At 41.4% G+C, this 14,416-nt stretch overlaps 1 protein-coding gene across 6 annotated transcripts in view; it reads left to right on the top strand.

Annotated features, from left to right (window-relative positions):
• The window catches only part of LOC135915827 (uncharacterized), a 28,879-nt gene extending 15,752 nt beyond the window's left edge, over positions 1-13,127 (top strand). For all 6 annotated transcript variants that reach the window (XM_065449009.1, XM_065449006.1, XM_065449004.1 and 3 more), the window contains 2 exons: positions 877-971; positions 3,154-13,127. In XM_065449009.1, coding sequence (XP_065305081.1) covers positions 877-971; positions 3,154-3,600 — 542 coding nt within the window. In that variant the 3' untranslated portion in view covers positions 3,601-13,127. The remainder of the gene's footprint in view (positions 1-876; positions 972-3,153) is intronic.
• The last annotated feature ends 1,289 nt before the right edge of the window (positions 13,128-14,416 follow it).

Genomic DNA, 14,416 nt, shown 5'->3' with positions numbered 1-14,416 from the left:
GCCAGGGACATAGAAATTGTTGGTCGTGTTGTTTTCTGTGTCCTTATTTTTGCTTGCACTGTTAATTTGTTATCATGTCACTGTGTTTGGTTAAGGTCCTAGGAGTTTCATTTAATGCATGACTACGCTATGTGCGTGGCTGTGGTTGGACTGCTGTTGCACACGGTATATTTTTTGTTTCATGCTGCAGACCACTACAACACACAAACAGGGCAGGCACCATCGTGGAACAAAATATAAAATCAAATTAACACATTATACAACTAGTAAACACAATAGGTAAAATACAGAAGAAACGATGTTATTAATAATTGTTAAGTAAGGTTCAGTAACATTATTCGACTCACTTACTGTACGAGTAAAAAATTAAAACTTAAAAGCTCGTAGCTTATAATCACATAGTAGCGCCAGCTGCCGTGTGATTGGCTGGTTTCTTTTTTTTCTTCCTTTTTTTACTTTTGTTGCTCTGTATGTTTATTCAATATGTCTTGCATTAAACTTTACTTGAAAGTTCGTGCATGTGCCTGTTGTTTCACGTTTCAAGTGTCATCCTAAAATACCATGCTAAAAATGAAAGAACTTGTAAGCATCAGTGTTTGCAAAATATGGCGTTAATACATGGGCCTTATAATGTTGTGTACGTCTTGTGGTCAGCAGTGTTAAATAGGCACAAGGTTTAAGTGCTGACTCATAGTTAAGAAGCAGGCTGAGAAACTCGAGGTGTAATTTTTATCTTTCAATTTCAATTGGTACAATGTTATTTGGATGTCATAATCTCTGTGGGAGAATCAGTCCTTTTAAATTCAGAGTAAGCTAAATTTAGGGTAAATGAGTATGTGCCAACACCTCCGACAGTTTCTTTTTTCTCTCCAACAGTGATCCTTGCGGTGATTGTGGTAATCCTTGGCAGCATGGGCACAGATCAGCCAGCCTACTATGAAGTGCAACAAGGATGGGCATTCTGGATTCAGGTAGGGGGCCGCGCCCACCTCATGGACTTTTGTTCCAGCTGTGTTCGTTCTGAGAACTAAAGCCATTGTAAAGAACACTTCACTCTCTTACAGTAAAGTTCTTAGTGCGACTAGACGCACTTGAAGGTTATAATGTGCATGTTTTCCTGTTGTTCTGTGAGAAGTAAATGGGGCAGCAAGTTTAGATTTGGAAGGAATGAGGAGGGGCATGTTAAGGGGTGACGCAAGGACAGCCTAAAGGACAACTGCAGCAAAATTTTAGACTGTGTAGGAAGCCCAGTTTCAAATATTTTAGATTAAAGCAGCATCCGTGGAAAATTTTGTTTGAGATACGAGTGGATGCAGCATGAAAAGATTATGAAAGAGACGTTTTTGATACTGAAAGTGAAAAATACGACACCATTATTGCTCACCAGAAGTGACATATCACCCGAAACGTTGACAACCAGTGTGGATCTTCGGCATGACCTTCAAAATTAGGTGGTGCCCACAGCTGTCAATGGTGCTCTGAGAAATCTTGGAGGCAATGTTCAGGGATTGTATCATATCCGCTGATGACCAGGTGGCACGCGTCATCTGCTTGGAGGGCTATTTAAAGCTGCTAATAAGAAAATTAGATAATTGTCAGCGTTGCGGCTTTGCAGAGATTGCTTCAATGGTATATACTACTCATATATAACAAATTTAGCCAATGTTTCTGTCTTTCCTACCAATAAATTCGATTTATCGAAAGTGAAAGTTCATTGCAGTTGGCCTTCTTTAAAGGGTGCGTATTTATTATCGGCTTTGGTGATAATTGCTAAACACTCATTATTTCCCCCTTCAGTAAACAAGCAGCATGTTTGCAGTGCCCTGGGCTAGCAGAATGTGCCAGCGGCTTTAAATTTGGGAGGACCAGGAGGACATGATAGAGGGGATATGGAGGCAAAGTTTAAAGTTCATGCGTTAGTTGTCTTTGGAAAAGTTAGTAATGTATACGAGTGCTTCAAAGCAACCGCTTCACTGGAAGTTGAGTTGCAATACTTCAAGGTTGCACAAGTCTGCTGTGTTTTATATTTCGTGACTACTGTGCTGCCTTGAACTTTGCTGCAAAGCATGATCATAAAGAGCACTTGTGTCCATCCCACTTTTCTTCTTTCTCTTCATGTTCTGAGCTGTAGTCTTCTAGCCACAGATGGGCAACTACCACAATACTTTACATGGCTAGGGAAGCGAAGATTTCAAAAGGCCTGACTGAAACTATGCTTATAACCTCGTTAGTGTCAAGCCTTCTAAAATGATGGCGTATGAACCAGCTGCCTGACCCTGAGAGCGTGTTCTGTGTAGTAATGGAGCATGTGAAACGCCCATGGGTGTGTCACTCCCGTTGCCACGGCAGCAAGTGGTGTGGCTAGTGCTCTTAAGTCTAGGTCGCATAAACGTTTATGTAAGTACTTAAAAGTTTTCAAAGCTGTAATCAAGCTGTAGTTTGATGGGAAAGCACCACCTGCATTGTGTAGAGGCTGTGGGTTGGACTCCTGTTTATTTCCTTATGAAGATGAAGATATGCACAATATGAAGATAATGCGCAAATCACTTCCCTGTAATTATTATACACTCAAAATTAGTACTAATAAAAATAAATCTACTTTCCACAATTCCTTCCTTCATCTCAGTGTCTTTTTACATGATACAGTGGTTGTTATTTGACTAAATGTGCCAATACTGAGGCGGTCTGAGGTGATGTGGTGAAGTTAGTAAATTTGCAGGCACCGAATGGAATCGGCCAATGTAAGACAAAGAACATTGGAGATTGTTGGGCGAGGCCTTTGTCCTGCAGTGTACATCAATTAGGCCGATGGTGATGATGACTTGACGAACTATTGCGCCTTTCTTTTGCACTTTTGGACAGAAGGGCAAATCTCCTTCTAGAAATTCCTTGACTGTCATCAATTTTACTAAAATATAAAATAAATCGCAGGGTTTAATATACGAAATGTGCATAGTACGCTGTCAAGGCTGCCGTAGTGGATGACTCCGGATTAATTTCGGCTGCGGGGTTCTTTTGAACGTGCACCCAAGGCACTGTATACAAACATTCTTGCATTCTGCCCCCAGCTGTGGCCGGTAATTGAACCTGTGACCTCATGCTGAGTGTGACCTCGTGTCTAAGATATATATTTTGTGGTTGCTGTTTGCACAGGTTGTCATTCTGATCATCGACATCTTCCTTGTGCTGGTTGGCGCACTGGAGAACATTCAACTTTGGAAGCTGCAGAACATGCAAGAAGCGGCAAACACAGGGACGAGCAGCTACCAGGACGACTTTTCTGAGACGTACAGTAATCCCGGCTTTGGCCGACAACCCGTGTACGATGTGCAGCAACGCGCGTACGACACCGAGCTTCCAGCACCTCCACCTTCTCCACCCGCAGAGTCGGAGGACTCGGACTTCAACGGATCGACGGCCGGATTGCCACCACCACCTCCCCTACCGCCGCCAGGCGACAACGATAATGGGTACCCGGAACCCGACGCTGGTTCCAGGAATGGTGCCGACCTGACCTATCAGAATCCCACATTTGAGGACAGCTCACCGACCACTCAGAGGAGGACTGCCAACAATGAACCGCGCTATGGCAACCTCTGAAGTGCCAGTGATTGTGGTGGACCGGCAAGGTTTGAACGCTGGGCCGATCAGCCCAAAGCTGTCTGAGCAGAGGGGTGTGAAAGACTAAAGGCTCTGTATGTAGCAGACACCCTTCAAAACAAGTTATGCTAACGTGAATTTTCTGTTAAGCTGAACACAATGGGGACCTTGGCTTTGGTGATCAGTTATCAAGGTAAATTTTGACAAGAGCAGATTTCTGCTGAACGTATAACGGTTTCCAGCAAGTACGGACGTGAGCACAAGTAAGTAGAAATGGACAGGACAACGCTGCACACCAGCGTTGTCCTGTCCGTTTCTACTTGTGGAAACCATTATACGTTCACCATGCACCAACTGGCCCAGCAAACTACTCTACTAAACAGATTTCTGCTGTTCCTTTATGTTTGATTTAAAGGAGCATTGGAGCATTGTCATGACACCTTCAACTTGTCATTTTTTGTGTAAATGAAGGTTTAAACTCCTTAAACCCCAGAAAATAAAATACCGCAAGGCATCAGAGTGCCCTATATAGTTTACCATAATACTTGTCTTCACGAACTAGTTTCGGTTTCAGTAACCCGGAGGTAGATGTGCTGTAACGTCTTGATGCCTTGGATCCGTCCTTGTGTCTTTCCCATGGCAGGGACAGGCTACTAATTCAAAAAACAATCGTCTGTCCCTCTCCGGGATCCTCTTGGCCTTTCTTTTCGCACATTGCGATGCCAGCTGTGTGCTGCACGTGATGTCACCAGGGTAAAAGCTGTCGATTGGTCGGTTGACTGCAGAGGATAGTGCCAATTTAACAAGAGCCAGCTGTGTCTTATGGAAAGGGAGAGGTGGTCGCCCATCGTGTACCACTGTTCTGTGAAGCTTCCATTCAGTTGGAGTCACGCGGAGAGCAATTAGGGGTGGACAATAGAGGAGCTTTTCTGTTGGTGCGTTGATGCGACCTGTAGCTTTTGCTGCACTAAATGGGATTGGTGAGAGTACATAATGAGGAGGCGAAAGATTAAATGGGGAGGGTAGTGTAAGCGAGTGAGAACCAGTAGCGGCCGCATTCTCGTTTGTAAGTGCTTGCAGCACTCCTGTTACTGCACCATTTCAAACAATTCTTGCAGCTCTATGTTCATTGTAGTCTGTTGCATAGCTGACACTACATATAAGAAATATTTGAGCTCAGAGTGGTTTAGAGCCCTTTAAGACAGTGTTTCCCTTTATGCTTGCTCCCTGCTGTAAAATTATGGCATGCTTGACACACGAACAACATGGGGTAAAGTTTTTACAATTTTAATAATCTGTGTCAGTTCTCCGTTAAAAGTCCTTTAAAAGTTGTTTAAACATTTCTTAAGGTCAGTACTCGTTTAAAGGGAGCCTGCTGTACAGGCATGTTGTGGTCGCATTTATCTGTTCAGCGTCTTGGCTGTTGTGATGAAATTTGTAAAGATGTTGCTTGGAAATGTTTGTGTATAGAAATGAATGAGACTCTCCTGGTGCAAGTGCCCAATATTTGAAGTGCAATTAACGCTCGCAGGATCTTTTATGCTGGCATTGTACTACTCATTGCCGGTTCCCTCTGCGGAACTTTCTTCAGTGTTCAGAGGCTTCCTACTTCCAGTGGATGGACAGCCAATCTGCCTGTGTCGTTTCCGCTGGAATACCCGGTGATCAAGGCAACAACTGCACAAGCCAAATGTCGAAGCCATAAATTGTGCCGATTTGATGTTGCCAGCATCTTGCCTTTGATGAACTTTTCTATCACTGACTTTCAATTTGAAGAGTCGTTACGGTAGTTATGATGGTGACAACTAAAATGAGCAGAACCTAACAATCGAGCACAGTGCGCTCTTTAGGTACAATGAGAACTGTTGACAACAAACATTGTCATGGCAGCAATGGAGATGGTTGAATTGTCTGGGCTGACTTCAGTCAACAGGTTGTAAATCGGGGTTAGCCAAATTAGCTCGAGATTATTGTAGCCAAGCTGCATGAAAGATTGTCCAAGTGAGGGCATATAATGGCCATAGTATGCATTAGTGATTTTGGGTTACAGCCATCCACAACAATGAGAATTGCAGGATCTGTCTAGTACCCTTTGTATTGGTAAAAAATGGAACAATCCAGTGATGCGAGTTGAAGCTACTCTTTGGTACTACACCGACTTCCTACTTTAACAATGTGTGTCATTCATTATTGTAAATTTTTACATGCTGGTTCAGAATCGAAAAACACTGTCTGTGACTGCATGGAAGCATTTGTACAAGTTGTCCTCCTTTCAAAGGACTATTTTGAGTGTCCTTGGCTTTCCTGCCATGCGAACAGGACAGCGGGGTCACAGGCGGAGGGAGGTGTGGAAGTGGTCGACAATCAAGCTGGAACAATTGTTTTGACAAGGAGTCTTGTCTTGACTCCGATTAACACAAATCTCCTCACTGAAACATTGTTTCCAGTTTGAGGCCTCTCTTGCTTGCCCATTTGGTCACTTGCCATGCGAGGTTGAAGCTATGCATTGTCAAAGAGGGCCCAGTGACGCTTGTGGCCTCTCAAAGCCTTTGGGTGCTTACAATGCGCTCCCAACATTTAGACAAGTTTTGGGGAGTTCCTAAATGTCAACGGCACAGCTGCTAGAGGCAAGGTTGAAATGTTTTATAGAACATGGTTTCCACAAAAATGTCGTATGTCAGCCCAGTTTTAACTTGCAATCATTAAACGAGTGCAACGATAGGTTGGTTGTATATGCAGGCACACATAGCACATCCGAAATCCAGGCTGTGTGCCCTGGTGCTGGAAATCGACCTTTTCCCGGATTCTGGTCCCGTAAGCTTTTGAGCCTGGCTGCACATGGGTGGCCATTCTGTGTTTACATTTAAGCATGAATTGTTCAAGAGAATATTAATTGTAGCACCCTCTTGTTCCCTAATTGCCTCTCGTGATGTTTTTTTTTCTCACATTGGCCATGTGAGTCCTCTCTCCTCATCACTACACATTGGTGACGTCAGCTTGAATGGCTGTCAAATTTTGTGTGTATTTCTATTATGTAGGTAACGGGAGAAACCGACAGAAATGTCAGTCGAAACAAGCCAATAGGGACGTGCAGGCAGAACAGTGTGATGATAGCGTAATGTGCCAGCTGCCTTATAAGGTGTAGAGTAGTAGCATAATATTTTTCTTGCATCCTCAGCTAGCTTTCTTAAACATGCGGCTATGCACTAGCTACTTTTCAAGCATAGAAACTCACTTTGCATACATAGAACCCAAGCAACTGATTCATAATTCATTCAAGCAATTAATTCATAATGTAATAGTCCTTGTACCAATCATGTTTTAGTAAGAATCAGACACTTCTGATTCATTGTTTCTGATTCATTGTCGTTATTTCATTTCACTGAGTCTCTTACTTATTTAATGTTTATCAGATGTGTTAGTCCACGAAAGTTGTGGCTGGTTTGGCCGACTGAATACTGGAGCGTTTCTTTTTCTCTAGACTCCTATCTTGTACTGTTGTCATCATATACTGCAACAGCACAGCAAGAGGGACCAAAGTGCGCCCATCTTTTCTGACATTTGAATCTTCAAACGTTTGCCACGGTGTAGTATACTTTCATATCAAATGTGTTTCAAACGTGTTCGCAGCGATGTCAGTCGTGGCTGATATAACACCTGTACGGGGTTGTGAAAATGCATGTCTTTCCTGTAGTGTGGAAGCGGTAGCTTTATGAAAAGTCAATGCAACTAAATAAAAGTTGTAGTTTGCAGTCGCAAGTGCAGCGGCGCCATCTTTCTGGTGTTGAAAGAAAGATTCAAAGTTGCACAACTGATTAGTGGGTCTTGGCGCACTTGAAGCATGTTGCCACGACATGTGACTCATAAGTGAGTAACGACGCACAGGGATGGGTGGGCGTGAAAATGTGCTGCCAAAGGGAATGTATTAATTTATAAAGGCGAGCTGCTTTTGAAGCAGCTTGTTTGAATGTGTGCGAACTTGAATGTGTGCTTGAGCATAAGTTCTGTTTCCTTGCGGTGTTTTTGTGTGTTGCAGTGTTTTCATTTTGTATAAGCAAGGATGTTTTTGATGGCGACTTAAGGTACTGTGGTTGTGGTTTGCACAGTTACGTGTGGTTTTGTCTGAGAAATCTGAAAGAAGATTTTTTGTTTACTTTGCCTTTCTTTTTGCTTAAAATTTACCATGTGACTTAATTTTTTGGTCCATGTCATTTAATGAAACACTTGGCACCATTTGCCTTGCTTGCTCTAGCATTTAGTTGCCAAAGGGCAGTGGTGCCATTGTAGCAGCTGGTTTCTCCGATGGTATAGCCTGTATATGCCAGTGTTATTAAAAACTTATCCAGACAAAACTGCAAGCACAAAGGGCAAGCATTTTACTTAACTATACAGGTCAAGAAACATGATATCTTTGTGAAATTTAAATGATAATGAAGTAGTGGTAAGCACAAAAAATTGTTTCAATGTTGTTTAAATAAGAACGCTGACCATTGTGTGCTAGTTAATCCTTTGGCATTTTGTAGTTAAATGTCACCTAGGCAGCTCTCTAATGGCTCTGCAAGAGTGTTTGCTGTGATTGCAAGTTTATTGTTTCGATTAAGAGAAGGAATTAGGCACATTTTCTTGTACTGAGCCCTTTATTTGAAACTTGAAAAAGTTGCTGTTGACACAGTGTGTCTTGGTTTTGCCTGTTAATGTAATCTATTGATAATAGTGTGTGTGCGTTGCAAGTAGCGCACTTGCCTTGACAACTTTATTGCTGGCTTTTATCACTGGCTTGATAATGTTAGAACATCTCAGAAAACTGGATTTGGTGCTCGTAATTGCCGGGTTAGTCTTTTAGGGGTGACAATTTGTGGAGTCTTGTGCAATGTGCGAGACTGCATGCAGTGATAGCCAAGCACATGCTTTTTTGTGAACTGCTTTTAACTCTTTTGTTACTGCTACAAATGTGCTCATTTTCAGTGCTTTTACGTTTTAACATATTATTTCAAGACATAGTAGTCGTAACGTATAGTGCAATACATAAAATTATAGCTGATAACTGGTGTTTTGAATGAATGTATAGCAGTAATAATTGCTGAGAGTGTTCTTGAAAATCTTCGTGTGGAACTTCAAAGAAGCGCCTTAACGGACCACAGATAAAAGCAATAATTTGCTATTTTTAACATAAATACTGAGAGTAAAAAAATCTGGAATACAGTCATATTTCATTTATTTGATCTAGGGACTGACGATACTGGTCGAATTATCCACCAGTTCAAATTAAACAAAAAGCTGTAAAATCTCCGAAACACACCATTGATTCACTTGGCAGCATTAGCATGTAATAAAGTTAGCTTTGCCACAGTACAGTCGTGCAGTGAAACATACCAAGCAAGGAAACTGTCATGGGCCATGTTTGGCACAATTTTGGCACGTGTCCCTTAATTACACACGCACATGCACCGTCTCCTGTAGCAGTATGAGCTCTGAGATGCGTAATAAGGCGACTCCCAGAAAATGTAATGAATTATACGTTAACTGAACAGTTGAATGCCTTTTTTTTTCGTTTGGCTTAAATGTGAGGAGAGATTTTAAAAATTTTCTCATTCCAAATTTTGGGTGTCGGTCTAGAACTGAGCACGACCTAGAGTTGAGGGTAGCCTAGTGTTGTGTAAATATAGTACATTGCCTTCCACCGAAAAAAAATTGCTGTATGTGACTGCGAAGCCTGGTTTGTTATTATTTATTAGAAGAGTGTATATGGGGGTCTACGAGTCCAGCCGAGCAAGTATGGGGGTCAGTTGCATCTTAATAATACGATCTATAAAAGATTACAAAATGTTTTTTTCACGTAAAATATGAGTGTAGCCTATGCTGAGTGCAAGAATATATTTTGCTGTCGCCATACAAGATGTACACGTCAGAGTTCGCTGAATCAGGCGTGTTTTTTGTGCCAACAAACTATGGCCACTGAAAAAAAACTCCACACATTTCCTGCTTGTGTCTGCCACATAACCCGGTGATGAGCGAAGCAGCGTGTGCTTTTATTCTGATGGGACTTCAACAACATTGTTAGTGCAGGATGTGAAGTCAAGCGTGTATAATATTTGTCACATAATTGGCCGATGAGGAAAAGAGCGTGAATATGTTTTTATGCTGACAGTACTACAATCCTTCACTCTTAATGCATTTCGTAACCATGTAAAAGTTGTTTCACAGAAAGTGTTTATGTACATGTGCCAGAAGTTATTGCGTCTAGTCTCGATGCTATTCATCGTTGTCACTTACTGCTTGTTTTGTTTGCGGAAGCTTCTTCATAACTGCCATTTCTTTGTGCCCTAAACTGTAGCAGCTGTCATTTATCAGTGCTCATCTTTTTTTTTTCATCTTACTGCACTTTTGGTGTGAGAACAATGATTCACTGGTTAGTATGGTCCTGATTTTGCACCAGAAATATTTTGCCATGAAATTGCATTTCCGGAGTCTGTGAGTCTGTGGATAAGTGCTGGTGGATAAATGCTGGAAGAGTTGAATCTGTGTGTATAGATGGATGAACTGTGGTGGGGTTTGAATGCACGGACGCTGACAGTTGCTTAGTTTTTCTTTTTTCTGTGTGGTAGCATTTATTTAAATGTGATAGGCAACTATGGTCAACCTGGAACAGTTAAAAATTTAAGTTAGCTATCGAGCAGCATCGAATTAGTTTAGTCTGTTCAAGAACTATGTTCATTCATTGTTTAAAGGGACACTAAAGTGAAGAATGATTTCTTCTGCATCAGTAAATTACCATTCTACAACACCGAAAACACCACTCTTGCAACGATAAGACGTTTGGTAAGCCAGAAAAACGCAAGAACGAAATACAGGTGGCGACGCCTACTTAAGTTCCCACACCTGGGGGCTGTGATGTCTGGATTTTTATGGCATCTTCTAGGGCCTACTAATTACATATAGCGGTACAAATTGACTACATTGTGTTCTAAAGGAACCAAATAATAAACATGGCAAGTTTCGGGAACCTTTATTTAGCCAACGCGGCCCAAATGCAAAAACATACTTTGAAATCCCTGACGTCATGCTGACGTACCGGCGCTGGGGTTTCGGCGCAAATTCAAATACTGATACTTGGCCTTTCATTTTCTCATCTAATAATCAAACTATTTTTTTGAAATTACTGCCTACTGGGTTCTCAAACAATGCTTCATTAGTCTAAATTGATTTATTGTTTCGCTTTAGTGTCCCTTTAAGAACTATGTTCATTTGTTTGCTGGATTAACTATAGAGCCAAACTTGCCTTTCTTGTGTTTTATGCTGAAATGTCAGCACCAGTATGTTGGTGTGATGTCATGGGATGTGAAATATTGTCTCCAACTTGGGCAATTTGGGAGAAGAAAACTTTTTTCAAACTTGATAGGGTCTAGTCCTTGGTTTCTTTAAAGTGCGCCGTAGTCCTTGCTTGCTGATAAACAATTAACCACACTCAAGTAGGCAGAGTCCAAATCCCCGACGTCACAGCGTACTGGCGTACAGAAACTTGAGAATGTGTTGCTACCCATCTTACCTGGCTTACCAAGCTTTATTTTTTTTTTTGATGGTAAGAGTGACCATATTGCTGCTGAAGTTTTATACAGAGATTTTCTAAACCGGCCTTTTTAATGGCCTTTTAATTCAAGCAAGTCACAGCTTAGGTTAGTTTGCTATGTTGTCAAAGCATTTTGAAGCTGCCTAACAAACAAATTTTTTGGTTAACTTAAAACTCATATTTCTTAGAGCTAGAAATATATGGCAAAAAATAACTGATAAGGGGACATTCATAAATATCGAATACTAGTTGAAGCATACCCTTGTTTAATAATTCTGTGCATATTGGCAGGTGCCATCATGCCATTAATCTAGTTGTAGTAAGGCAACCTATCACTTACATATTCACATACCTATCAAGGTCATGCATGCATTCTGTTTGAAATTGTCGAGGTGCATACGTGTGAGTTTTCTTGCATGTAGTTTTGTTTTTAAGTGCATTGAAACCTGCAAATAGCAAACCTGGTAATAACAAACCATCAGGTGTAATGAAGTAAATTTGAAATGTTTCTCGCCGAATCAGCATGTAACAAATATATGTTGATAATGAATATCAAGTATAACAAAGATATTTTTGTGTCACACACCACTTAATCATAAGGAGATTTGGCTGTATGTCCTGTTCAAACATTGGATAATTCAGGCAAAATTCTGTAGCTCATTAGAGTTTAAATTAGGGAGTGTCAACTGCGCTTGTGAATGTAGTATAGTGCTGTCCAAGCAGCAGTAGCGCATCTGTTCATGTACATTCCAGTTTGCATTAACGTAAAGGTGCACCAAACACAATGTCTCGTGAAGTTTGTAGATTTTTTGTGCAACCTCAACATCCCATGTTATGCGTCACTGGTGGCACCTGTGTACTAAAGGCATAAATTAAAACACGAATAAATCAATATTGACTAAGCTGTGTTATTGAGTTTCCATCTTTGCCAGCATTTGTAACAGTTACTTAATTCGAGCTTTACAATGTGCATTTGGGTCCCCACTATACTTGGTGACTGCAGAACTATTGCATATAGCACCTGCTTGTAGTTATGAGGAACAAGTGTAGGGATTAGTTTTTATTGTTCACGTTTCAATTTATGCTGATGGTACGGTTCTGTTAAAGTTTTTTCCTGTTGCATATGTAATACTTTCTATTTGTTTTGGAAAAAAACATTCTGTTGAAAGTTATGAGATTCCTTGTTATTCACTGCAGTTGTGCCCATAGAGGTGTTTTTTGATATGTTCCCGGTTCCATGGTTAATTGTGTTGAAAGTGCCTTATGTTATTGAATTATGGAGACTCACAGCCCTTTTGATGATTCAAAGTACTACGTACTATTTTACACAAATATTTCTGTTACTATGTTTGCTATGTCCACTTATGTATTGGAACACCCCCTGCAAATCCACTTATCTTCAGGATAATGTGTTCATCGTCACTTTACTTTTTCAAGTTAATCATGGAGCAAATTTAAAAGCAGCATTTGCTAATTCCTCGAAATGCGTATTTTACATGCTGTAGAATGTTTTGTTTTGTAAGTGAAGTTTTTGTGAGCCATTATGGATGCATGTGGGGTCCCTTTTATAAGGTGTAGCGTATTGACCTTTGACAAAATTCTGATAGCATTGACAATGTCTTGCATTATCAGCACAGAAATTTGCAGCTCCCTTGATGCTTCAAAGTGCTACATAGAATTGCCTATGGGGTTGTTTCTTTTACATGAATATTTTTGTTTGTGCAATTCCCGTGTGCACTTGTACTGTACTATAATTTTTTTACACATGCCACTCCACATTATACAGTGGGAGTGTCTGTTTTTCGTCGCACCAGGTACAATACATTTGTTTGGTTATTGTGAATTCCTACACAAACATCCTCAGTGATACCTTTTATGTTTCACATGACTGTTTTCAATATGTTTTGAATTGTTATTGTTCATGCAAGTACATAATAAACAAAATTCAATTTTATGGACACTGTTGCCATCAGAGAGTTCATGCAAGTATACTTTATATATTATTGAAAAGTTAACGAGTGTGAAATAAGAAGAAACATCTAAATAAAACTAACGAAACGAAATGATTTTGTCTCGTCTACATGTTTCTAGCTCTGTCTTTGTAATAATTTTGTGCTCAATAATCTCTTCAATAAATATGAACCAACTAGTTTAGCGAGGAGCAGTCAGGTTGTACATTTAGTATAGTGTTAGGTACTGCGAGAATCAGTATAAAAGTAGTATGTGATTTCCAATAAACAAGCTGAATATTCTTTCTCGATTTTACTGAAATAAAAAAAGAGAGTGCAGTGGAATTGGTTCAGAAAGCAAGCTACTTCGAAAGCATTAATGAAGTCAAATGTCGCATCTCTTAAGTCATTGCTTGAGTAATGAATAGGTGTTTCCTTTCACGTAGCGCTAAAGGCAGGTCGATCACAATAGACAAATGTGGCTTTGTTCGTCTCTTCTCATCATTGTCCTGTGTTCAGTGCTGTTACCTTTGATTTAAGGTAGGTACCAACCAGTCCAATTCAACACTGTTGCATATGGGTCGCAAGCCCCAAGGGTAGCGTTGGCCTGGCGGCCTGGGGCACAACTGGAGCATCCGAAGGTCCTGGCAAAGCATGAGTCGACTGCTGACAGAACAACTTGTTTATTCTAGCATCGCAAAAGAGTGGCCGGTCAGGTCGACCAAAGTGGAGAGATGGGAGAGCACGTTACTCAACCGAAGAAATCGGAGCCCTTCTCGGCGTCCGGGGCAGCTGCTTTTATACTCTCGGAGTCGAGGGCTAGAAGGAACGGCTTGCGAGAGGCGCCCGTGACAGCGGAACACGGACGCGCTGAGAGACACGTTGAGACAAGAAGTGACGCATCCGCCGGGCCGGCGCCGGTCAGACCTCCTCGCTTCACACTTGGGGAGCTCCTCTCCCCGGCTGCCGCGCTTTGACAAGCGTGGGCACCAACATCCACCCACACACACACGCACACACGAAGACACGTGCATTGAAACATGCCTGGACGCGCTTGGCGGGGAGGCGTTGCGGCAGCGCTGAACGGGCCAAAATGTCCGCCGCTTTGAACGAAGCTCCGGCGTCCGTTGCATCCGCGCCGGCTATACCGCGCGTCGTAGGCGAAACGTAACAACACACTACTGTTGATGAACCTTTGCACATAGTGTTACGAGTGGAATCTATTGATTTCCTTGAAAAGTATTCAGCCTCCACTAACATACGGGGTTGGCGCTTAAGCATAACAAAAACCTGAGGAGAT

The sequence above is a fragment of the Dermacentor albipictus genome, chromosome 10 (genome assembly GCF_038994185.2).
Source record: "Dermacentor albipictus isolate Rhodes 1998 colony chromosome 10, USDA_Dalb.pri_finalv2, whole genome shotgun sequence".
Lineage (NCBI taxonomy): Eukaryota > Metazoa > Arthropoda > Arachnida > Ixodida > Ixodidae > Dermacentor > Dermacentor albipictus.
Note: the sequence above shows the minus strand (reverse complement) of the source record. Positions and strands in the feature narration are given on the sequence as shown.